At 39.7% G+C, this 23,259-nt stretch overlaps 1 protein-coding gene across 11 annotated transcripts in view; it reads left to right on the plus strand.

The window, feature by feature from the left end:
* Positions 1-23,259, plus strand: part of ncam1a (neural cell adhesion molecule 1a) — a 274,078-nt gene that overhangs the window by 222,322 nt on the left and 28,497 nt on the right. For 6 of the 11 annotated variants that reach the window (XM_074612169.1, XM_074612170.1, XM_074612176.1 and 3 more), the window contains 4 exons: positions 1,315-1,482; positions 5,365-5,490; positions 19,582-19,706; positions 20,381-20,561. In XM_074612169.1, coding sequence (XP_074468270.1) covers positions 1,315-1,482; positions 5,365-5,490; positions 19,582-19,706; positions 20,381-20,561 — 600 coding nt within the window. Of the gene's footprint in view, positions 1-1,314; positions 1,483-5,364; positions 5,491-10,651; positions 10,700-19,581; positions 19,707-20,380; positions 20,562-23,259 lie in introns of all 11 variants that reach the window. The other 5 variants (XM_074612167.1, XM_074612168.1, XM_074612175.1 and 2 more) reach the window with 1 other exon arrangement.

A 23,259-nucleotide genomic window follows, 5' to 3' on the forward strand; every position in this document is an offset into this window, starting at 1 on the left:
AATAAAACATCCATTAGATTCATTTTCTTATGTACAAGTGGAAGTTTTAGCTTCATAGAGGCACCAGAGGAAAGGTCAAGGAGTCACTCAATTAAAAAAAACATGAATATACTTTATCAAACTTCATGAGCAGTAATTGTAAAGAGACTGTAGACCCCTAATTGAAAGGATGGAATTAACACCCACCTGACATACTGATTACCATCATTAGGCCCTACCCCTGAAAGATAAAAAAGACAGCATTACAGTACCGTGTCTACAGAGGACTACTAAATCGTGTCGGGTACTCCATCTCTGTGACACTCTATACTATCTTCATGAATCAAAGAGCGACTCAGGCTGGAGGTAAAGCTGTCGGTGCAGGGCTCATTCGGGCATGTCCAACAGATCTGCAGTCATTTGGTGACCAGAGGCTTTGGGGCACCAGAGGCATGCCAGCTACACAATTGTCAAAGGGGCTGATTTGTAGAGCAGAACATTAGTAGTAGGTGTTGCAGTATGGTCGGCATCAATCTGAGCCCAACACATCAGCTCCTCTAATGCATTTAAATGGCATTTTCACCCTGTGCATGCACATAGACAGTTTGGTAAGACACACAAATACAGTCCTATTGTAGAGACACTGAACTCCTTTCACTCTTTTGAAGGCTCAAAGGCTCTCATACAACAAACAGATACTTATATACAGTATTATCTTTCAATAACTATGTTATCATAATGTGTGTTAAAAATGAAATTTACATTAATCCAATAGAATCTATGAAATTGCAATTTGTTGATTCACATATACACTGCAGATCAATACACATTGTAGGCTGTGTATACTGGGAGTAACATGTATTTTATGAATCATTATATTTTAGATAGATATAGATAGATAGATAGATAGATAGATAGATAGATAGATAGATAGATAGAGAAGAGAGAATTGAGGAATTATTGTGTTACAGCAGCAGGTTATCTAAGCTATGTAGAGGAACCTTACATAAAATGTACATGTAAACACTAGAGAAATATATCCATAGAATAGAAAATGTGAAAAATATTAAAATACACTATAAATATACCCGACTACTACAACAACTAGCATAAAAAAATCTATGCAATAACATAAAGAAATAGTTGAGAAAACACTCTCGAAAAACAGAATACAGTGACAAAAGATGAAAAATCAAAACACACAGCTGCTGCAACAGGCCGCCACTTAACACGGCGCTGTCTTGGATCTTGATGTGAGTCTTTGCAGCTGTGCTAGCTTTTAGAATGAGTTTTTTAAAAAAAAACTTTTTGTTTTTTGTCTGCGCTCTCCTGCAGATGTGCCATCATCGCCAGAACTTTGGCAAGTGGAACCTTTCTCCAGCACAGCAGTGGTGAAGTTCAGGGAGCCCGACTCCATGGGTGGAGTTCCCATCATCAAGTACAAAGTGGAATGGCGTTTGCCTGGCCAGGATTGGACTGGCATTGAGCACGACGCTAAGGACGGTGAGTCACCCATCTCTCCTGAATAGCTCATTGGATGCCTTTTTGGTAAAAAAAAAAAAAACATCTCTGCAAGACTTACAAAAAAAAAATGTCCAAAGAAATCTAAATTTGGGCTTTTTTTTAGCATCATATTTTCTCATTTACAAGTGACCCATAAACACCTGCTTTGACGTAGATTCCTGCTCAGTGTGAGTCATTGGTCTTTAAGTCCCTGACTCACAACCACTTACATACATTTCCCATGAAAGCCTTGAAAATATACTTTCAATCAAGCAAAGTGGATGCGAGGGATGTTATTAAACTCTCTCATCAGGGTCAGTGTTTTTCTGCTAAGATGCCTCAGCTGCATTAGCTACACCTTAGTAGCCTCTTAAGCTATTTTAATCCTTCGCACCCAAATGAGGCATCTTGTTTCAAAAGCCTTCTTCAAGAGACTCAGCCTCCAATGTGTGTTGATAAAAAACATCCAGAAATCAGTTTAGAAATCCTGTAAAAAAGCCTCTTAATTGTAAGATTATAACTTTTTAGGTAACCCACTTATTGTAAATGTTACAAAGAGAAAGTGAGAAGTGATTTTTCATGGTGCAGCTTTTACGAAAATATACTTATATAATATATTGTTGGGAAAAAAAAACAGCATTTGCTACACTCCCTGTTTTCATTACCCAAAGCACAATGGGAACCGTAGTGTCAAAACATACTTTATAGTTTAGTTTTTCATCAGTGCATTTTTCCCATCAACATGGGTCTTATATTCCTAGAACACTGACACTTTATCCATTCATAAACAGTTATTTTAGGGTCCATTTCTTTAGAGTGCATCTCGCACATGAAGGAAATATGGGTCAAAACTGCAAAAGACATTTCAGCTCGCAACAACAATTGATGCAAACACGACAGTAGCTGATGTCAGGAGGAGAGGTGGAACACAGTGTAGCCTAAATGACAGTGAGCTCAGACACTGACAGGCCCCAGATAATATCCCCGTCCCACTGAGGGTTTGTGGCTCTTACAAATGTGGATGGTTCTCGTTGTGTCTGCCACATGGGACGTATCAGTCAGCGGCTGACAGGCTCCGCTGTCAACTCGAGGCCCAGGAGCCGCCTGTCATGTGAGCGTATACACAAAAACAAAACACATGCACCCACACAGCAACTGTAAATGTTACCAAAAATATCTCATTCAGCCACATCAGCTAACCCACATCTGATACATTGAAGCCTTTCCAAAACACACATACACTGCGGCTGTTGCAATGTACATGCATACATTTGTTCTAGTCTATTTGTAGCGTCAATATGTAGAATCAGGTCCAGTTATTTAAGCTACAACATGCCCGGAAATATGTAAGTAATGTGTTACTGAAAGACTAATCAAGTGGCTGAAATGTGTCAATAAAAAGGACATTGAGTTAAAAGTGTCCCTCACAATATTGTGACCCAGGGCTGCCATCACATGTTTGAAAGCAGTACTGCCAGGTATAGATACCCCACCCATCACTGTGGGTCCGTATGGAAATATCTACGTCTGCAGTGCGCACACACATGAAGTTACAAGTCAAATCTGTTTATTAACACTTTTTATATTGTATGCATTAGATGTCTATCTGTTTCTTTATCGTATATGGTCTGCAGTAAACATTAATACACCAAATTTATGATACAAATAGACTTAAAATACCCATCTTTGCCACACCCTAAGGATTGTTTTAATTCCCTTATGGCAGAAGTGTGCCCAGGAGGTAATGAATAAATTGCTATTTTTGTCAAAACACCAAAAACCAACAATGTGTTAGTTCGTCTCTCCATACTGTCTGACTTCCATACCCAGTCTGTGGCACTCAGCCCCGAGCCCATTCATTCTAACTGAAAACAATTTCATTGGCAAAAATGATTCTCTAAAAAAGCGAGGCACTTTGGCAAACGTTATTCAAACAAAATAAAAATAAATAGTGCATTTGTTGGAGGCTATTTTAGACAGCAGGAAGCTGTGTGTGGGATTGACTCAAATTAAATTACAGTCGGCGTGGTCATGGTAATGAAACAACATGTCACTCAGTGCAACGGTGTCGCTCATTGATGGCTTTCTAATAGTTTTTGGACACAGGAGGAATAAGATATTTCAGGCTTTGCCTGCACAGACAACACTTGTTAGTTGGAACAATTCCTTGTTTTGGTACCTCCATGGGATTTGTTTACAAAAATTTAAGAATATTTCCAGCATATTCCTTTAATTGTTGCAGAAGTGTCAGTGCTGCAGTCTTCTATCAGGCTTATATTTGAAAAATTCACAGAACCAGGAAACTTTGTATTTGTATTAATAAAATATGATGTTAATACTGTATTTTCATATACAACAAAATCAGTATTGTTTATATTGTATATGACCCTTATCTCCAAGATTACAGATAAGAACAGAAACAAAGTGCTGCTTGGCACAAAGTCATGTGAATTCTTGGAGATCATCACTGGCTGCTTATTTGCTCCGTGTTTGCTATTTGTCTGCTTGTCTTCATTATTACTCTGGACAAGGTCCACAGACCTTTTTGAAACATTCCTGTTGGATTATTATATGTAATTTCCCAATGCTGTGAGCAGTGAAATTTCAGAGACAGATTGGTCAAAACCAGAGCAAATAATCTGTTGAGGTTAGAAATAAACACTGCTGGGGTGCATTAATACATTCAATCTGAAACTAGTTGCATATTGCAGCTTTAAGCCTGTAATCATGTAGGTTATACGTTCCCATAATAGCTTCAAAGATTGATTTCATCAGACATCAATACACCTTGATGCTGCAGTATGCATGCACTGTAGCAACACAATGATTATCGCACACCCAAGTCAGTCAGATTTGTAACCATTGTTATGATTTGTGGAGATAACCTCTTAGAGAAGCCGAGGAAACCAGCATGTGGTAATCATTGGTAAATTACTCCGGGCCGGCTGGGAATCTCATCTTAACATGAATGGCTGCTGCAGTGACATCAGTTGTACTGATGCTGCTGGTGCTAAAAGCCCAGTCGTGAATTAATTTGGCCTTGTGCTTTTTTAGCTGTATTCATACCCCAAAGCAGTCAACTATTCTTGATGTTCCACTGTGTTTATCCTGATTGAAATCTCAATATTGGTAATAACAGTGTCCGTGTAATGAAATGTAGTACATTTTAATTTGACTAAATGTTATCCTTGCAACCTCTAGAAAAAAAACAACAACACAAGCGACACACATTAATGAATTATTCACACACTATATATTACATTTGAAGCTATCACAATGCTTTCTTGTCGGGTGATTATTAAGTTAATTCACATCACCCTTTCAAACAGTAGCAGCCTTGCCTAATGGCGTTCTTTCTGCACCACACGTGACACCCTTTATGTTACAGTTCATCTTTAATCTTATTCTCCTACTAAATAAACCAGTGATCATGAACCACAGAACCCCACTGTGATTACAACATGCTCTTTTTCTTGTTGTTTGCTCCTCATGATGCTGGTCTGCTGAGTCTTTGCTCCCATTGGTGATTAAGTCCCCCATGAATAATCCAAATAGGAGTATATTCCAGCATACTTGTGATGTATAAACAGTATAAACATAAACCATTTCAGCCAGCAGCTACTTTCTGTTCTGGAGGGTGACTTCTAATACAGGGGAAAGAATGCTCCAAAATGTAATGGGTTCTTCCTTGGCCCATGTTACACCCTTCCACCAAGTTTCTTGAAAATTGGCCCAGTAGTTTTTCTGTAATCCTGCTGACAAACAAACAAACCAAACCAAAAACATAAAACCTCCTTGGCTGCACATATTGTGCCCTCACCCCTTGTTCATTCTTGGTCCCTTGTATACCTGCATGGAATAACACCACCTCTCCTCCAACAGACATGTCCACGATCACCATCGCTGGCCTGAAGCCAGAGACCACCTACGAGGTCAAGATGTCGGCCATCAACGGCAAGGGCGAAGGCGAGAGCACCCCGGTCGACACTTTCAAGACCGAGCCAGTCCGTAAGTAGCGCCCTCGCTGTTCATGTCCCCCGCCCTCAGTAAGCGCTCCTCTGACCCCGATGCTTTGAACCTAATGCTGTTGCTCACTCCACCGCCTGCTCGTGTCTAGCTGAGCCCAGATGCTTTCACCCCAACGCTCCTCTATTCCCAACGCTCCCCCCCCCCCCCAGTGCAGTCCTCCTCCAGCCAGGCCAGAAGGGACGATAATTCACAATGCCACTGCCACTTCATAATCCAACTTGGTTAATAGTGTCACCAATGCAAAGTATAACCTGTGTGTCCTTCATCCCTGAACAGTATTATGTGCCTCTTTCCAGTGTGTAAGACACACCGTGCCTCCTTCCATATCGCAGAGCTCTGCCTTTTTAGCCCACAACTCAGGTGATTTAGTGAAAGCTTTCTGGAAAGTACTTGTGCATTTCTAAGGCTGATTTATACCTCAGTGTGAAGAAGTGTCAGCCCTTGTATTTATAGTTCAGTGACGGCACATATTGTTAATATAGCAGCCAGGGGTCAAGCCCCGCTCAAGGTTGTTTATATTTCATGAAGGAAATGGCAACGCATGATGAAATGTTGGAGTTGGAGGAAATGTTCTATCTCACTGTGTCTGGGAGGAAGAAGTCACCTTGACAGAGCAAGGGAGATATAAGGAGAATACCTACTTGTCAGGCAGATGAGGGAAGTTGCGTTCTCACCATTTAAGTTTTTCTTGGTGAATGATCTGGCGTCAAATCACAGCTGTGTTAGACATATGGCATCATCTGCAACTGTAACAGCAAAGAGCAGGTGCGCAACACCTGCCATCAATCAGGATGTGTCAGCTCGTCATAAAATGTGTCAATTTTGTGTTTATTTATGTGCAACAGCGTGTCAGACAATGAATTCTCATTGAAGTATAAATTAGGCCCAATAGAGGTCCAATAAACGCTCTCATACTAAACTGAGAGGGTGTCTCCGCTACAGAGGAGAACCATCATCTCCAAGATTTACATTTATCCAGGAAGTGTTTAACATAACACCAAATCATTACATAGACTAACTTTTCACATTTTAACATGGGAAAAAGAGTCTCACTACCTTAAAGCGATTAGTTTGATAATGACAGGTTGGGCTGTTCTTGTTCCAAATGTTTAATTGCAGAAGTGTGTTATTAGTTCTTGAGCAGTTGGGAGCAATCTCTCTTTATGGTTGTAAGGCAGTCACATATGAAATAAGTCATCAACAAGACAGCATGAGAAATCTTTGAACAACACAATATGGCAATGTAGAGTTTGAAGTATAATTCAGCTTTATCCCAACATTGGTCTTATTTTCGTACTTTCAATCATCATTTTTATTGATAACATTATACTAAAGTCATTCCTTAGACATGGGACATGGAAACAGTGAGCAAAGTCAGGAAACATGAGCAGTCAGACGATCAGAAAGGTTATCCAAACCACTTTATTTGGGGGTTAAACCAAATCCCTCATTGTGCAGGAAATCTGTGAACGCTCAACTACGGTAAGCATAGTGATTCAAAACTGAACCAGAGGCCTGTACTATGAAGCAGGATTTGGCGTTAGCGAGGTAACTTCAGGGTTAACCCTTCAGGGTTTTCCATCCTATGACAGTGGTTCACTTCTTACCATGGTAACTCATGCTGAACACCGAACCTGCTCTGGAGCAGGTTATGTTTGAGATATGAGATCAACTCGTATAAAAGCACTATTAGCAATATTCCGTTAAATTAAGAAGTCTGTTAATTTCCACATTCACACATCAGCAACCCTGGATTGATTTACCGAGTTGATAACCAACGTCGTAGGACCGCTTAGCGGGATTGCGGTTGTTAGGGTTAGTTAAGCCAGAGAAAGAGAAGACACCCTGGGTATGTTGAGCTCGCTTCGTAGTACAGGCCTCAGAAAGTCCATCTGTAAACTATGATGGACATTTCCAATGGAGTTTGGGTAATGATTTTAGTTTTCTGATCGTCTGACTCTGCTGACTGTGTTTATTGTCCTGTCATACTGTGTTCCCAATTTACTTGGTAGGTTACATGCCGTCATTACTGATAGAAATGATGACCCAAACTACTAAAATAAGACCCCAAACATAATGAACCGGAATTATCCTTACATCCTTCTATTTATTGTTGAGCTTACCCAGGCTACAATGAGACACAACATCCTATTTCTCAGTCCGCATTTCAAATCAGGGTCATGAATAAATCTTTGTTATAGTTGCTAGCAGCCTCTATGTCACACTCTTCCATCTGTCACCCCTCTGCTTCTGTAGAAAAAAGCCCTTCTCAGCATCCTCCTTATTTTGCATTCCCTCATGAGAGAGATTTTGTCCTACTTCAAGATGTCCCAGCGAAAATGTATTTATTGAGTTTACACTAGTCCAAGTAGAACTCAGGAGCTCAAACTTAACTTAATGTATCATTTACAGAAATGAAATGAAAACGGACATGGAGGAATCCGTTTAGATTGGATGCATGTTGTCATTGAATGTGTTATATTGTATCAGAGTAGCATGAGATTGTCTTCCAGAAACCCTCATAAGAAAATACTGAATCCCTACCACGCTACCACAGCCGTCACATCTGAGCACAAAGTCATTAAAAAGATACGTTTTTTTCTAATTTAGAGAATAATACTGTACCAGTATTATCAAAGTAAAATTTAGCTGCAGAACAAAGAGAAGCGAGACTCGTCCAATAAGACACAGTAGCGGTGTGACCGTGGGTTAATGGTGTGGCAGGAAAGCGGTGCCCTCTTTCATTGTTCATGTTTCTCATTTCATTGTCTTTTTTTCTTCCTTTTGTTTTATTGTTTTCTCATCATGGTTTCCCATCTGTTCTGTATTCCACTGGACCTCTCAGAGTATTCTTTCACAAGTAAGTTTCATTTCTCACTGTCTCGTCTGCTTTATTTCCCTCCGTACTTGTTTCCATCTCCACTGCATTTATTTTGCCTTAACATTGCTTTAATGATTTAAGAAGGGAACGTTCCAAAGAAATCATCACCCAAAGCCTTAAATTGTGTTTTTTCTCTACGTTAAATATTAGTACTCATTTACTGTTGTACTAATTTTGCAGGCGGCAGTCCATTCCGTTACTCTAACGCGGTTGCAGGTTTGTTTATAAATGTGATAGATTGATATGACAGCCTTCCAGTGCAGTCTGTGTTTTATTTGTACCCTAGCCCGTAGTGCTACCCTCGCGTCTTTAGTATCGCTTGCTCGTAGCAGCTTTCTTTTTGGTGTGTCTCTCTAGTATAAATTATATTGCACTTGTGCACTGCAGCAGTTCAGCCAATGGCTGTTACTGTATATCAGGCCTTTAAAGAAGACATACTGTCTTCAGAGACCACAAAGAGGAGCGCGGTTGTATTGTCATGTGGTAATTAACGTGGAATTAGGATATTTACTGGTGGTGATGTTAAAAGCAGGGCAACCTTGCACATAAACGGCCCCGTGTGGAAACTTAAGGTTTAAATATTCAGGCCTTCAATTCCCAGAAATCTTTAGGATTCCCATTTGTGCTCACGGTGTGCTTTCATTTTGGCACCGTAATTTGGTCTTTACACTTAATGACAATTGTGTCTCAGAGGTCACGAGAAAATAGTTTCCTAGTTTCCGTCGAGGTGCAGCTGGTGAAGAACTGCAGCTTTCTTCAGACAGAGCATATGCTTACCGCTGCGTCTTTTCTGTTGCTCTGTAGCATGCAGTTTGGGGCCAATGAGTTATATATATGCATTTTTTAAAACATTCTTGGTTTCAGGAGAATACTAGTGTGTGTTATGCTTCAGAAGAGTGTAGACTAGACTTACGGTAGAGAAGAATCTGACAAGTTGCTCTAAACGAAGCCGCGGGTACCGAAACCAAATTGTATTGGCCTATATGAAGGTAAGGAAAAGAGGAAAGGAAGCTGACGCTGTACACTCACTGAAGGCAGCACAGGATGCTCGACAAGCAACTGAAGTCTTACAAGCACTGCAAAATAGTTCCCTTAATGCTTACAGGCATTAGCTCTAAAGTTAGAAGGAAACCTATATCGCTATAAGTCATTATTGTACTTTAGGGAAATTTGTTATATTATATTTGTGATATGAAGGAGCAGACGGCAGCCATAGTTTAGCATCCAGAGACCCATTCCGGTTCAGAGGGCAGTCACTTGGTCAAATAGTTATCAGCACTTCAGGCAGACTTCTCTGTAGCTCTTTAAACATTACATATGATTCCTTATGGGAAATACACTTAGGCCTCAGAGTCAATCTATAATATTTGTTGCTGCCAATTTGGTTTGGTTGAAGACAAAGTTAAGTTATTGGGCAGTTGATATAAACAGGCCCCTGCTGCATTGGCGATTTTAGACTCTTGGGGTGCTCAAGCACATCTAAACTTCATTTCAGCACCCCGAAAAAATAATTATCACACCGTTCTAAGACCTTTTGAAATGCCAGTGATCCCTGTCCATATCACTGTCTCTAAGAGGCTGTAGTGGGCTCAATTGTTAAACTAGAGTGAATATATGGTATCATATGAAACTAGAACACCTAAAGAATCCATTGGTATCAACCATGTCATGTTAGTTTGTCGGGAAGAAAGCTAAATAACGCTCCAAAGTTAGGCGAAATTTTGGCAAGGGAAAACTGGCATGGCGATTTTCAAAGGGTCCCTTTATCTCTGACCTCAAGACATAAAGATATTTCCACCAGAACTTGGTGCAGAAAAGGCAGAAATTGGTGCATAAAAATTCACCAGAATGCAGGAAATGTTTTTGTTTTTGTTTTTCTCAATGTATGGTATTAGAATTGGTTTCATTGTACATCAGTATACATTACAGTGATGATAACAGGTGCAGTTATGTCAAGGAGTAACCACACCTGAGCCCTGCTGAGCTGTACTGCGTCCTCTCCTCCTCTTGCCAAGTTTGAACCTATAAGACTGGCTCCACATGGGCATTCCAGTCACACAGGATGCAATACAAAAAAAGCAATGTGTATGTGTCACGGTGGTTAGCACAGCGGATGTGCTAACAGATGCTGAAAAACAAGAGGAGACATTGTTCCATCCACAGTAATAAAGAATAAAAGCAGCAGTGACCCAGCAGCACTGAGTTGCTCTTGTTGAGGAGAACTCCAGCTCGTCTCACCATGTTTTCACCATCTTTCAGTTTCATCAGAGACAACACCCCCTATTGCTACCACCACTATGGCCCTTAGTGAGTATGCCAGTCGCGCAGTGTGCAGTGTGTCTCTCTTCACCTCTGTCTTTCTTACCTGCTTGGCCTCACAGTTATAGTGTAGATGTTCATTTGTTTGTGGTGTGGCTCACGTAGGAGCGCTCGCCCTCTTGTAGAGTATAACCACAGCAAAACAAGTCTGGCAACTTACCATCTTTGCTAACACTAGATTATGATTTCACTAACATTTGTCAAGGACGTGATTGCCCTTTCTAACAGTTTGATTATAGTGTTGTGAATGACATGATTAACTAAATGTGTCTGTTCGTGAAGACTTGAATCACAGTGCATACTTAAGACTCCTCTGATTGTGGTGCAGTGAATTCAGAGTATGTTTTACTAAGTTTGCTGTGACGTGTTCATTTGTGAAAAGAGCTACAGAACTCTATGCTGACAATGAAGTGCTATTGTTAGAGATAGTAGGTATCATGTTAACACTTGACCATAAAGTTATTGTATAGATAGTAGACTCACTGTATCACACAACATGGTCATGGCTCTCAACATTTTGACATAAACAGTGAGTGATAGTAGGCTCCATACTAACACCTTACGTTGTTTGTGTCATAGAGAATTTACTGTCATTGACATTTTTAACCATTAATGTCAACATCAAACTGGTAAATTCAAGTCAAGTCTGTCATTTAAGGTCAACCCGTTCTCACTCCCAACTCATCAAATACCAACGCTCGGTCATTGCCCCTCGGTATAAGATACAGACACACCGAGGCACCCTTTAGTGTCTGTATGAGACACATTGGGCTTTTAACGAATTCCAATGTAAACCCATCCATGTCATTATTAGATGGTCGCACCAACCAACATAGTATGAAGAGCAAAAAAGTCCACGTAAGGATGGGTCAAACAAATAGAGGACTTTCACCCAGGAGACTGCTGTTCATGTCCCGTGTGAAACAATATTGACTTATTTTACCGTAGTTTTGTTACGTAACAAACATAGTTATTTTAACCCAAACCACAATCTTTCCCTAAGCCTAACCAAGTAGATCTGTTGCATAAGTAAACCTAAAAACTAAGTACGTTGGAAGTTTATTTTGAAAAGACACTCTGCAGAAGAGCGGAAAATTACATGTCCAATACTGACGCTAGAGGGGTACCTAAAGCTTTATAGTTTTGAACTGTAGGACCACTGACAAAGCGTTGCTATTTGATGAGTTGGAAGTGAGAACGTGTTGTCGAGGTCATGAAACACAAATTTTGTCATGGACACTATTTTACCCTCACAAAACACCACATCAGAATGTATTCAGTGTGCAAATCACACTACTACAGTCGCTATCTTGGATTGTGAGATGGCAGAAGTGCTTATAGTGATAACGATTCTCACATATCTATTTGTGTTTTTCATCTGAATGTATTGGTTCATTGGTAAGCCATTCTGACAGTCTACCTCAATGCATGAGTGTACAAAAAAAAAAGGAGGTACCACCCTGTAATAATGCTCTTTCCTCCACCTCCTACTAAACCTGTTTCTGCCTCTACATATTGTAGCTCTTATCAAAACCACTCTGTCATTGTAGACATATTCTTGAGAGCCCCTCTATGTTTCTTATCATTGTGTCCATTCGGCTCAGACACAGCACCAGGTCATCTATCATTCATGACAGTGGGGTTCACCCTAGTCTTGAGGATTTGGTCTGTCTATGCAGACAGTAATGTAAAGCAGATTCTTGTACTTCTTGTACTGCGACAGTGTACCCTGAACAACACGACCAGGATATACTGTTTGCCTGTTTGGAAATCCTGCACACAGCCAGTGAGATAACAGAGGGGGGACTGATACTGCTCAGCAACACTTGCAATCCCCTGCTGATATTTCATCATTATTTTGTGCAAAGAGCCAGTAAAATTATAAGTGATTGCAACTTTAAGCCACTAACCCATCTGACTACTTATTCCTTTAATTCCTGAAAGCAACATTTGAGGTAACAGCGTGTAAACACACATGAATTGTGTGTTTGGTACAAGGTCTCCGGAGTATTTGTTGTACTTCTCCTTTTAAATGAGGTCCTGATGTACTGTATGAGAACTGTATGTCCTTGCTTTGTTCCTAACCACATCTCTCCCTTTGTACTCACTTTTAATAACATTTGGCTTCATATTAGAGTCACCTTGGATGTAGTTGTTCATAGTGTGTTTTTCTGCAAGTGCATCGCTCAGAGCAAATGTCACAAATGCTTTTAGACCTCCTGATGTTTCATGTGCTCATACTGTTGTCTGTTGTGTTGCGAATCATGTTTAGTTGGCATGGTTTGTATTGTCAAAGCTGCAGAGTTTCCTCTGTTCTTCTTTGACCCTGATCTCCTGTTTGTTCCTCAGAAATCAAACAAACTGCTGTGTTTTTCTTTTATATCTTCAGTTTGTCTATAATGGCAGTCGTGGTTTGCCACAGTTCAAATTCAGATTGGGATTAATGTTGCTATGAAAAATGTTAGAATGGAAGAAAATCTGTCGGAGGAAAAGCTGTTGATTATCTGGATGCATGAGGCTATTCTGGATGTCCAGTTTTGGTTGTATCTTAAATCTATATCTTAAAATCAACATCATTTATTGATATTTTACATGTTTCCGAAAACCAAAACTGAAAGTCTGGAACTGCTTCATATATTCATTAACATTTTGTTTTTGTTTGTTTGTTTGTTTGTTTTTTAATATTTACTCCAAAAATCTGTTTATGGATTTCTGTATTTTTCTTGTTTTTTTTGTGTTCCTTTTGTGTCATTTTGTCTTTAACATTATTGTTCATTTGTTTATTCTGTTGACATGTTTTCATCATTTCACAAATGTTTTCCATGTTCCCCCCCCTCCCCTCCTCCTCCTATATGTCCCTGTCAATCAATCATGTGCGTGCACATCATGTGACTTTGTCATGTGGCTCTTGCATGGTGCTGATGATGTCGTCTTCGCTGGCCAACAGAAGGTAATTGTTTTTATTGTTTAGTTTGAGATCATAAGATCAGCATTGATCATTCAGACGGCATTTGTTAAATAGGCGAAACATTAAAACACTCATTTTTAATTTGGCCATTTTTCATCCATCTTTAGGCCATTCTGTAAATAATAGTAAACATTTAGTAAACATGCACTATTTCATCATCTCATTCATCTTAAGACTTACTCTTCTCCATTCTCCATTGCAGTCATTAAGTAAGACTTTAACCTCTTAGTGCCTTATTAAAAATTAATTCTGCATAGGCAATCTAATATAATAATGTAAGAAATACACACCAGGGCCACATTCTTTCCACTGTGGTTAACTCAGCCGATTAGACTGTTATCAGGCTATTAAATCTATCAGTCATCAGTTATCAGTCGCTATAAGCCCCATAGGTGTGGGTCAATAGGGGCCTACTACACCGAGTAGTAGGTTTTATTATCTATTCACATGGTAGATCAACGAAAGAAGGTATAAAAGAGCATGACAGCGACCGTAACAATTTTGCCTAAACCTAAAGAAGTTGTAGTTGTATTGCCTAAACCTAACTTTTTATTTGTCTAAACCTAAAAAAAGTTCTAGTTTGTTGCCTAAACCTAAAGAAGTTCTAGTTTGTTGCCTAAACCTAAAGAAGCCTTTTTGTTTGTGTTCAAAATGTGAAGTTTCATTCAGTTTTACAACATGTTAGAACGTGTTGCTTTTAAGTTTTAATTTCACTTATACAACGTAGTAGGCGTAGTAGGCCCCCAATGACCCACATCTATGGAGCTTTTAGTGACTGATAACGCCTATTTATGGCCTGATAACAGTCGAATTGGATGGTTAACTGAGCTGGCTTGATGTGGTTGTTAACTCTTTGACCCCATGTGTTCCGCTTACATTTTACACCTGCATTAGCATGCGTCTGCCCTTATCTAGATACAGATCGCATGTCGATACCAGGTGGGAATGGGGTCTTTGATTTGACTTCTCCAGAGCGAGCTGAGATAGTGAACTACATCACGAACAAGACGTTTTAATGTTCACAACCATCTGTGAACTCATTTTCTCATATGGTTGCTCCTTTCCACAGAGACACCTATAAAACAGTCATTTAAGGTGGATGGATTGCTAAAGTTCTTTTACTGGAAAGAAAACACGTATACTTTGAAACATAAATACCTGTTCTGTTTAGGTGTAGTAAATTGCAATGATGCAACAGATCTAATTGTGATTGGACTCACACATTTCATCCCATCTGTCTTTTTTTTAAATCTCACTTTGCATCTGTTCTCTGGCTTTGGTTACTTAAAAGATAAGATTGTTCCACATGTCGCAATCAGCCAGAGCTCTGCAGCCAATATGAGGACAGATGTAAACATTTCTCTCATTTTCCCTTTATTCAAACAACAAAGCTATTAAAAGAAAACTTAAACCAAGATTATAAATGAACAACTGGATTAGCTGGAGGAGAATTAACAAAATCATTTAGCATCGTATTAGCCAGGATTAGTTACGGGACAAAGAATCAGGTTCAACAGGGTTAGTAGATCAATTTTATTCCAAACACACTTTTAATTTGTGAGTCCCTGGTGTGTTTTTTCTTGTCCTTGTTTATATAAAACCTTGATTCGAAATTAAATTAGCCCTGCTTTTGGTATTTTAGCTTTAAATGTGCTTCCAGGTAGCTTTAAAAATCAGCAGATCTTTGGTTTCATCAAAATGTTACCTTTTTTTTATTCACCACTGCATTTTGAACGGCATTTAAACATCACAAGAGCACCCTCACACAGCGCCACTGACTGCAGTCTGCATCGCACGCAATGTTAAACATCCTCATTTTCACCCGCAAAGCTAACTTTGGTTCATTTTTTCCTTCAAATGATGTACGGTAGCTTACAGTGTTTCACTGATTGGACTCCCAGCAGCCCATTGCATTACTGCAGCATGCAAGTTTATTCCCTGTCTCCTGTTGCATCCTCCTTCTTCTTCTTCTTCTTCTTCTTCTGCTGTTTCCCAAAGACAAAGGGTCCTGTCTGCATGTGTCTGTGTCTCTTGTGTCACGTCTTCTTGGTCCTCGCATTTCTATATATACATTAAAAACTGAAAAAACATGAAACATAAACATTATGTTTTAAATTTACTACATGCAAAAGTAATAAGAAATGTACCACGTTTTGAAGTTATGAGAGAGAATTCACACTATGTTTATATTAATCTTGTAAAAAATGTTTGAGAATAAGTTTTCATTTTAAGAATAAAGTCAGAAAGGGATTTTGAGATCAGAATTCTGAGACTGAAAGACCAAAAAAGAAGAAAAAAGTTGGCAAATACTCCTAAATGATATATCACTTGTGTATAGGGGTGTATGAAAATATTGACAATATTGACAATATTGATTATTGCGATATTATGTTTTGTGATTGATTCTCAAACACTATTGATTTTTAATTAATAGTTTACATGCAAAGATGAACTCAGTCAATACTTTATTTCCTTTACAAAGAGATGCACCCTCTTAGTGTATATATCCTCTCAAAGTAGTGCTATAATGTTGGATGTTACAGGGACTGTGATAAATGCAGATGCAGATCCCACTGTTCTGTTAAACTAACAGTTTTCTTAAAATCCGATTTTAAAAAATTGTAATATATCGCCTTGCTTACAGCATCACAATATATTGAATCGTAACCCCTCTATCACGATACGTATCGTATCGCCAGATTGTTACCAATACACAGCCCTACTTGTGTATGAAGGTTACATTTCTATAATGTATTTCTAGTCTTTGGACCACTCAAAGTGCCTAACACTACATGCCAACATTTACCCATTCACACACATTCACACACTGATGGCAGAGGCTGCCATACAAGGTGCCAAACTGCTCATGAGATTCTAATCTAATCATTCACACACCGATGGCACAGCCTTCAGGAGCAATTTGGGGTTAAGTATCTTGCCCAAGGACACCTCAACATGCAGCTCTATCTCCTGAGCCACAGCAGCACCAGTATACCAATAGAAAATATGCTTATTATTCATCATATGGATCTTATTTAAAGATTTAAAGCTGGAAAGTGATGCATTGCATCAATAATCATGATTTGCATGGTTTTCCAGCATTAAACGTTATATCAGATGGAATTATGAACCCACACAATTGACGTCAAAAATTACAAAACTACAATGACAAATTTCTGTATCCAACAGCATGTTCTCAATAACTCCTGTTCAACCCTATCCACTTTATGCCTCAATGTACGCTGGAGGATGAGGGAGAACGCTGCACTAGGTCGGGCAACATGTGGAACCACGCCTCCTACATGTGTGTCAGTGTGAGGTCATCGGGCAGCGCTCCACATGTTTCCCCTCCGAATGTGCAGCAGCACCCCAAAAGTCCCAGCTTGCGTGGAGAAGCTTCTCATTCTAACCGCCCCTTTCTCTGTTTTAGCCTCAGAAATAATAACCCAGAATGCTGAATGTACCAAATGTCTACCTGCCACCATGTTACTGCTGCTGTTACTAACTAACACTGTCTGATTCACTTCCAGCATCTGTCATGCTCACTCCAGTCTAGTGGAATGCAGTTTTCAGGCAGTGTGCTCAGATGATAACAAGAAAAGTGCCTTCATGCATATTCATTTAATTAACTACAACCACTAACACTGATGTCTGAGATGTTGAATATTGGGAAACATGAACGCTGACTTTTTTTTTTTCTGTGTCCTTTTGAAATGTATGTCAATGTTATTTTCCTCCTTACCTACCCCAGCCCTGTGTCCTAAAAATTATGTTTCCATACAACAAAACTGGATTTTGATTTATGTTTCAAGGGAAACATATTTTGTCGCAGATTACATTTGTTTTTGATGGATCACAAATACTTTTGTAATGATTGTCCGCGGAAGTCCATATAGGGAGGAGTTCAGGATGGATAGGTCAAACAAACACAGGACTTTCACCCAAGAGGACTGCTGTTCATGCCGTGTGAACATGTAGCTTAAATAACGTAAAAAAAAAATTGTCATTTAAGCCAAACTATGATGTTTTTTACTATAGCCAAGTAGTTCTGTTGAATTTTTTTGGTGTTGTTTTATTTGGTTACAATTTACAATGTTACCCATGTTTTTAAAACTGCGACGTAATCTGGGAGAAAATATGTTTCCCCTCAAAACGTAATTGAGAATGTAGTTTAATTGTATGGGAAAGCAATTTTGTAGGTGACAGGGTTGCCTGCCTGTGACTTCCCAACAAAGCTACATTCAGATCTGTGTCATGTCTTTGATTATATAAGATGCAATGCTTATAACCTGCTTATGGGCTGTTATTTTCAGATAGATATTGTCAGCACAGGGCAAAGGCCGTAACATCATGAGGTAGTCAATTCAATAATATGATCCCAGGGCTAACTGTGTGTAGCCAATATGTACATAATTAATGAGTTGTGGGTTTGCTGGTCTCCTCCCTCACAGCCCTTTACAGTGGCATGAGAGTAAAAGCCACCTCGACCTTCCCTCCCACAAGACTATGTATATATTATTAAAAGTAATAGAGTAACCAAGGCTTACAGGCTCATTATCCAGTGACCCAGCAGTCATTACTCACGAGGACAGAGCAGGTAATAAGGAGAACAACACCTCCGCCACAGTCCGCTGTCGCTTCAAGCTGTCCTTACAGGGATTCTTTACCCAAAACATAGCTTTGATACTCCCTCACTTGAAAATTGAGTTTTATGTTGGTTCTAACAAGTTCTCCAAACAAAGTGACATCATTTCCTTTAAAAAAAAAATACCCATATTCATGTTATTTTGGCCGTTTCACTGTCAGGGTTAAAGTTTGGTTTGGTTTACGTACAAAAACAACTTGAGTAGAGTTGAGGAAAAGGTTGTGGTTTGGGCTAAAGTATCTTATTTGTTAAGGTTAGGGAAAGATTATGGTCGTGGTTAAAAGAAACCATAAATGACTATTGGTAAGGAAACAAACTTTGTGACCCATTCATCAACCCAAACCTCCTCCTTAAGAGACTTTGAGTTGCTGCAATGCTACACTATGTCTCCCTTTGCTCTTACAGACACGAGTCATAACTCACACAACCACTGAAGGTCCTTGTCAGGGGAACATAGATCATATTTGGACAATAAAACATCCAACTGATGAGAACATTGACAACAGTCATTCATCTGTCCCTGGTAGAACATTGGGTTTGATGCTCAATGCTAATACTTTAGCATACACTACTGTGTGTAATTGATACCCATTACATTTCATGTCCTTTAGGCTTAATATTATTCAAGAAATGCACCATAAACTAACTCTAATGTAACCCTAACTCTAACCCTGAGCTGTTTGGATTTACTGTGTGAACATGAAGCTAAAAGCTTCTAATTTCCTATCGAGTGTGTGTGTGTGTGACAAAGATGGCCTGCCATTACATTTAATTGTACCATTCTCTCACATAAACTAGCTGCATTTACTGTTAAAATAATACCATTTTGCTGTATTGCTGCTAAGTTCGTATTATCTTGCTCCAAACATAATGTTTGTAGCTTGCGATTGCTCAGACATGGGTGTAACTGTAATGTGTTATTATGCAGTCTGTTATCAGTCAGTAATGATAGCATGGAGCACCACAGCCAAAGATCTGCAGGGATTTGATTTTAGGATTTTATTGTCTCTGTTCTCATCTGTAATCCTTAATCACACCACCTCCATGTCTGCAATGTCCTCTGATTGCAATGCAGTTTAAGTTGAACTGGCAATCAACTTAAGTTTTAGCTTAGTTGACCTTGGAGACACAAGCCCACTAGAACGCATTAGGAAAGTTAGAAACACAGTAGCTAAGTAGATAGTGGCTAAGGACGGTGTCGATGCAACAACCATGTTTATGTTGACTAATCATAATGTCATGGTTTGTCCTGTGTAGGGGAACCCAGTGCCCCCAAACTAGAAGTCAAGGTCCAAGACCGGGGCAATACTCTTAAGGTGAACTGGATCAAGCAGGACGATGGCGGCTCCCCCATTAGACACTACCTGATCAGATACAAGGCTGTGAGTATCCTGGGCAACGAGGTAACTTGGTACCTCTTTGCTGCATTGTAGTTTTTTTTCCTTTTCAATTCTTGCTATGTTTTCATAAAACTTGGTAATGAACAGGGCTTGGAAATGTTCACCAAACCAACTGGAAGCAGGAATAAACTTCTCGATTCTGCCAAAAAATACACCTGGTAACAACTCTCAAGTACATCAAGGCATCCTTTCATCAAAATGTTGAAGTAGTCCTTTAATGCCTGAGAAACCTAAGCTACATCCACGCTAATATGTTTTCATTTTCCATAACTTTAGCTCAATTTTGGCCTCGCATCCACATAACTTTTTAGGCGTTTTAGAGTCTCTCTCTGAAATTACCTGTGGTTGGTCAAAGTCTGCCGTCACTGGGAGGTGCAGAAGTCTAGTTTTCTCTCAGAACACTTGAATTACAATATGCTGAAAGGTTATTACGGAATTTTTGCCCAATGATGCCAAAAACATACTGCCTAATGCAGGTTTAATTCCTTCCAAAATCATCGCAAGCAATGCAACTCTGCACATTCATAAGCTTGAGAATGGGATGATTCTCAAGTAATCCAAAGTGACCTTTTCCTCTGTGCCTAGAGTAGAATGACGACAATCTCCGTTGGAAACCCAGTTTTTTGAGTTTTGTCCCGTCTGCATTCCCTCCACAGAAGCATGTATCTGACTGGAAACCAGAGATCCGCATGCCCTCTAACAGTGAGCATGTGACGCTGAGCGGCCTGGAGTGGAACACGGAGTACGAGGTTCACGTGGTGGCAGAGAATCAGCAGGGCAAGTCGGTCCCGGGCATCATCTCCTTCAGAACAGCTACAGACCCCACCACCATCCCAGGTACTACTCCCATCATCTCACCCCAAAGCACCCACACACACACCAGCCACAGTGCACCGAGGCCTCCACCGTGACCAGAAAGGCTCTAGTATTTGGATCCTTAAGTATCAGGTGTTTATTCGAAGCTCGCTGGCTGTAGGGTCTGACATCTCTTTGTCGCTTGCATGTTTACTTTACTGGTTTTATCAATGCAGTTGGTAACAAAGTGAAACTGTATGATGCAGTCCCTACTGAAGTGAAAAATCAAGAACTACATTATTTAGAAAATAAAAAGTAAGCGTAATATTGCAGCCTATAGTAGGTTTGAAAAGACCCACAAAACTACATGAAATGAGAAGAATTTATTCCTCCAGCTTGAAAGGATTGTATTACAGCAATATGCATTGAATGCGACATGGTGGTTGAAACTAAATGAAAATGTTATTTTTAAAGTCTGGAATATTATTTACGATATAAACAGGATAACGGCACGATGAAGACCTGAACACAAGTTATATTGACAGAGCCTTCTCTCTCTGCTAAACAGCCTCGTCCTGCATTAGAAAAGTACGTAGTTAAAAGAACTAAAGAGCTGATAGAACAATTGCCCAGCATCAGGGAGAAGAAAACACTGAATTTGTCATAAAAGAAACCTATTAAGTAGGTGCGATTGTTTAAAAAATACATAATACAGACAGAGAATTGTATTAATAGTTCCTAAAAATAACAGGAAAACTCATCTGGTGCAGTATTAAGAGGAAATCATCTGCTCCACATTTATCTAATCGCTCGTTTTACACAAACTTCATGCAGTTATTGCGCTCACTATTCGGATTAATCATACAGTTTATCAGTTCTGCTGTACTGTTATTGTTCTGCATAGAATATAGATATCCATAAAATATGTCAGGGGTCGTCAGTTAACTCAATGATCGAAAAGGAGCCCCTTAAGAAAAAAGGTTGGGAACCACTGGCTTATAGGACTGTGGAATTGTTATTCTTGTTTCCATGCTGTGGAGCAGAGAGCAATTTGACATCCTTCAGTTAACAATTACATGGTTTCTCTGCAGTATTGAGTAGAAATATAAGATGCTGTTTGTAGACTAAATGACAAAAACAATTGAAAAGACTGAAAAGAATCAACTTTTTGAGCCAAGTAAGTCTAAGCATGCAAATAATTTGACTCCTATTCTCCTTTTAACACAATGTCAAGAGCGAAAGTAAGAGAAAGGCACACATAGGTGTGTAGATAAACAAAGACAACAAAGACTATATACGCATGTGTTGCCGTCAAGGCAGTAAGAGTGCCGTGTGTGCCTCAAAAGTTTCAGGAAAGTAAAAAACTTTCTTGTCAGTGAAAATACACAAGTCGTGACTTGAAGCCGGGTCATCCAAAGTTTATTTTCCTTTTTACCCCCGGCCTGTGCTCTCCGTCTTTATACTGTTAATGCCAGACTTCTGCTTGTTTCCAGCTACGTTTCCTCCACCTAATCCTTTCCTCTTGGAGAAATACATTTCTCTTGTTTTTTCATGCACGTAGCACCTTATTAGCATTTTAAGACATTGTGCTCACTTCACAAACATTTCTGAGGCCAGGCTGCACAAGATCAACAATAACTATTGGATCCATATGAAGAGCAGAAGCTCGCTGTATATATTTTTCCTCTCCTCCTTGATGCTCTGCTGCTACAGATAAAACTCAGCATCATGGTGCTCTGCTCTCCTGGTCTTCAGTAGCTCCTCTACAGAGGCTGTTTTCTGCTCGAGTTCAGTGAGCAATAGAAGTCGGACCAGATATCAGTCAGACCCAGAGCATTTTGTCCAGTTAATACCAAATACTCTTCTACCCAGGTGGTCACGGTCGGCCTTTGCTCTGTTGTTGTGTTGTGTTTAAGGTGCACATTTTAACTCGGGCTGCCTCCCCATTGCACTATACCGGAGCTATAAAACAACTCATCCAACTATCTTTCTGTCTTCGACCGAAAAAGAACCCTGTCAGGTTTTCTTTCTCTCTGCATCACGCTCTCTTTCTCTCTGACATCCTCCCCTTCAGTCGGAGGGTTTTTCTCGCCTCTCTTTTTACTTCCCTCACAAAAGAGATCTTGATTGCTTCAACCATTTTCCTTTCAACTGTCAAGTGAACAATCAGAGAATCTAATAAAAGCTGACACCAAAATTACAAACTAGATTTCAAGCAAATTAATTGGTCTCTCTCGCATGTCAGGTTTATGAGAGATGAGACACTTTTATGAGACAGTAAAATTACTAATTATTGATTACCATTGGGAATACATCATGCAGACCGGACAACGGCGTGGTAGCGACCTGTCAATCACAAGGTAGCCACGCCCCTTGCTTTATGGCTAAATGGGACCATAATTTACTAAATGAACATCATGCTGTATTGAAGACTTGAAACTAGACAATAAACTCAAGTTTAAATGTTTAATGCAACACATTCTCACTCCCAACTCATCAAATACCGCCGCTTGGTCCATGCCCTTCGGCATGGGAGACCGATGCACGGGGTACTCCTCTTGTGTTACTTTTGGAAATACCAGGGACGGCGTATCAATATACGATCGTTACATGCATTGTGTCCTTTCAAAATAAACCTCCGTTTTCACAGGAAGGTTTAGGCGACAAATAACGCTGCGGGTGGGTTTACATTGGAGTCAGCTGAAAGCCTGGTTCGTCACATACTGTCGCTAAAGGGCGC

Source organism: Sebastes fasciatus, chromosome 16, assembly GCF_043250625.1.
Source record: "Sebastes fasciatus isolate fSebFas1 chromosome 16, fSebFas1.pri, whole genome shotgun sequence".
Lineage (NCBI taxonomy): Eukaryota > Metazoa > Chordata > Actinopteri > Perciformes > Sebastidae > Sebastes > Sebastes fasciatus.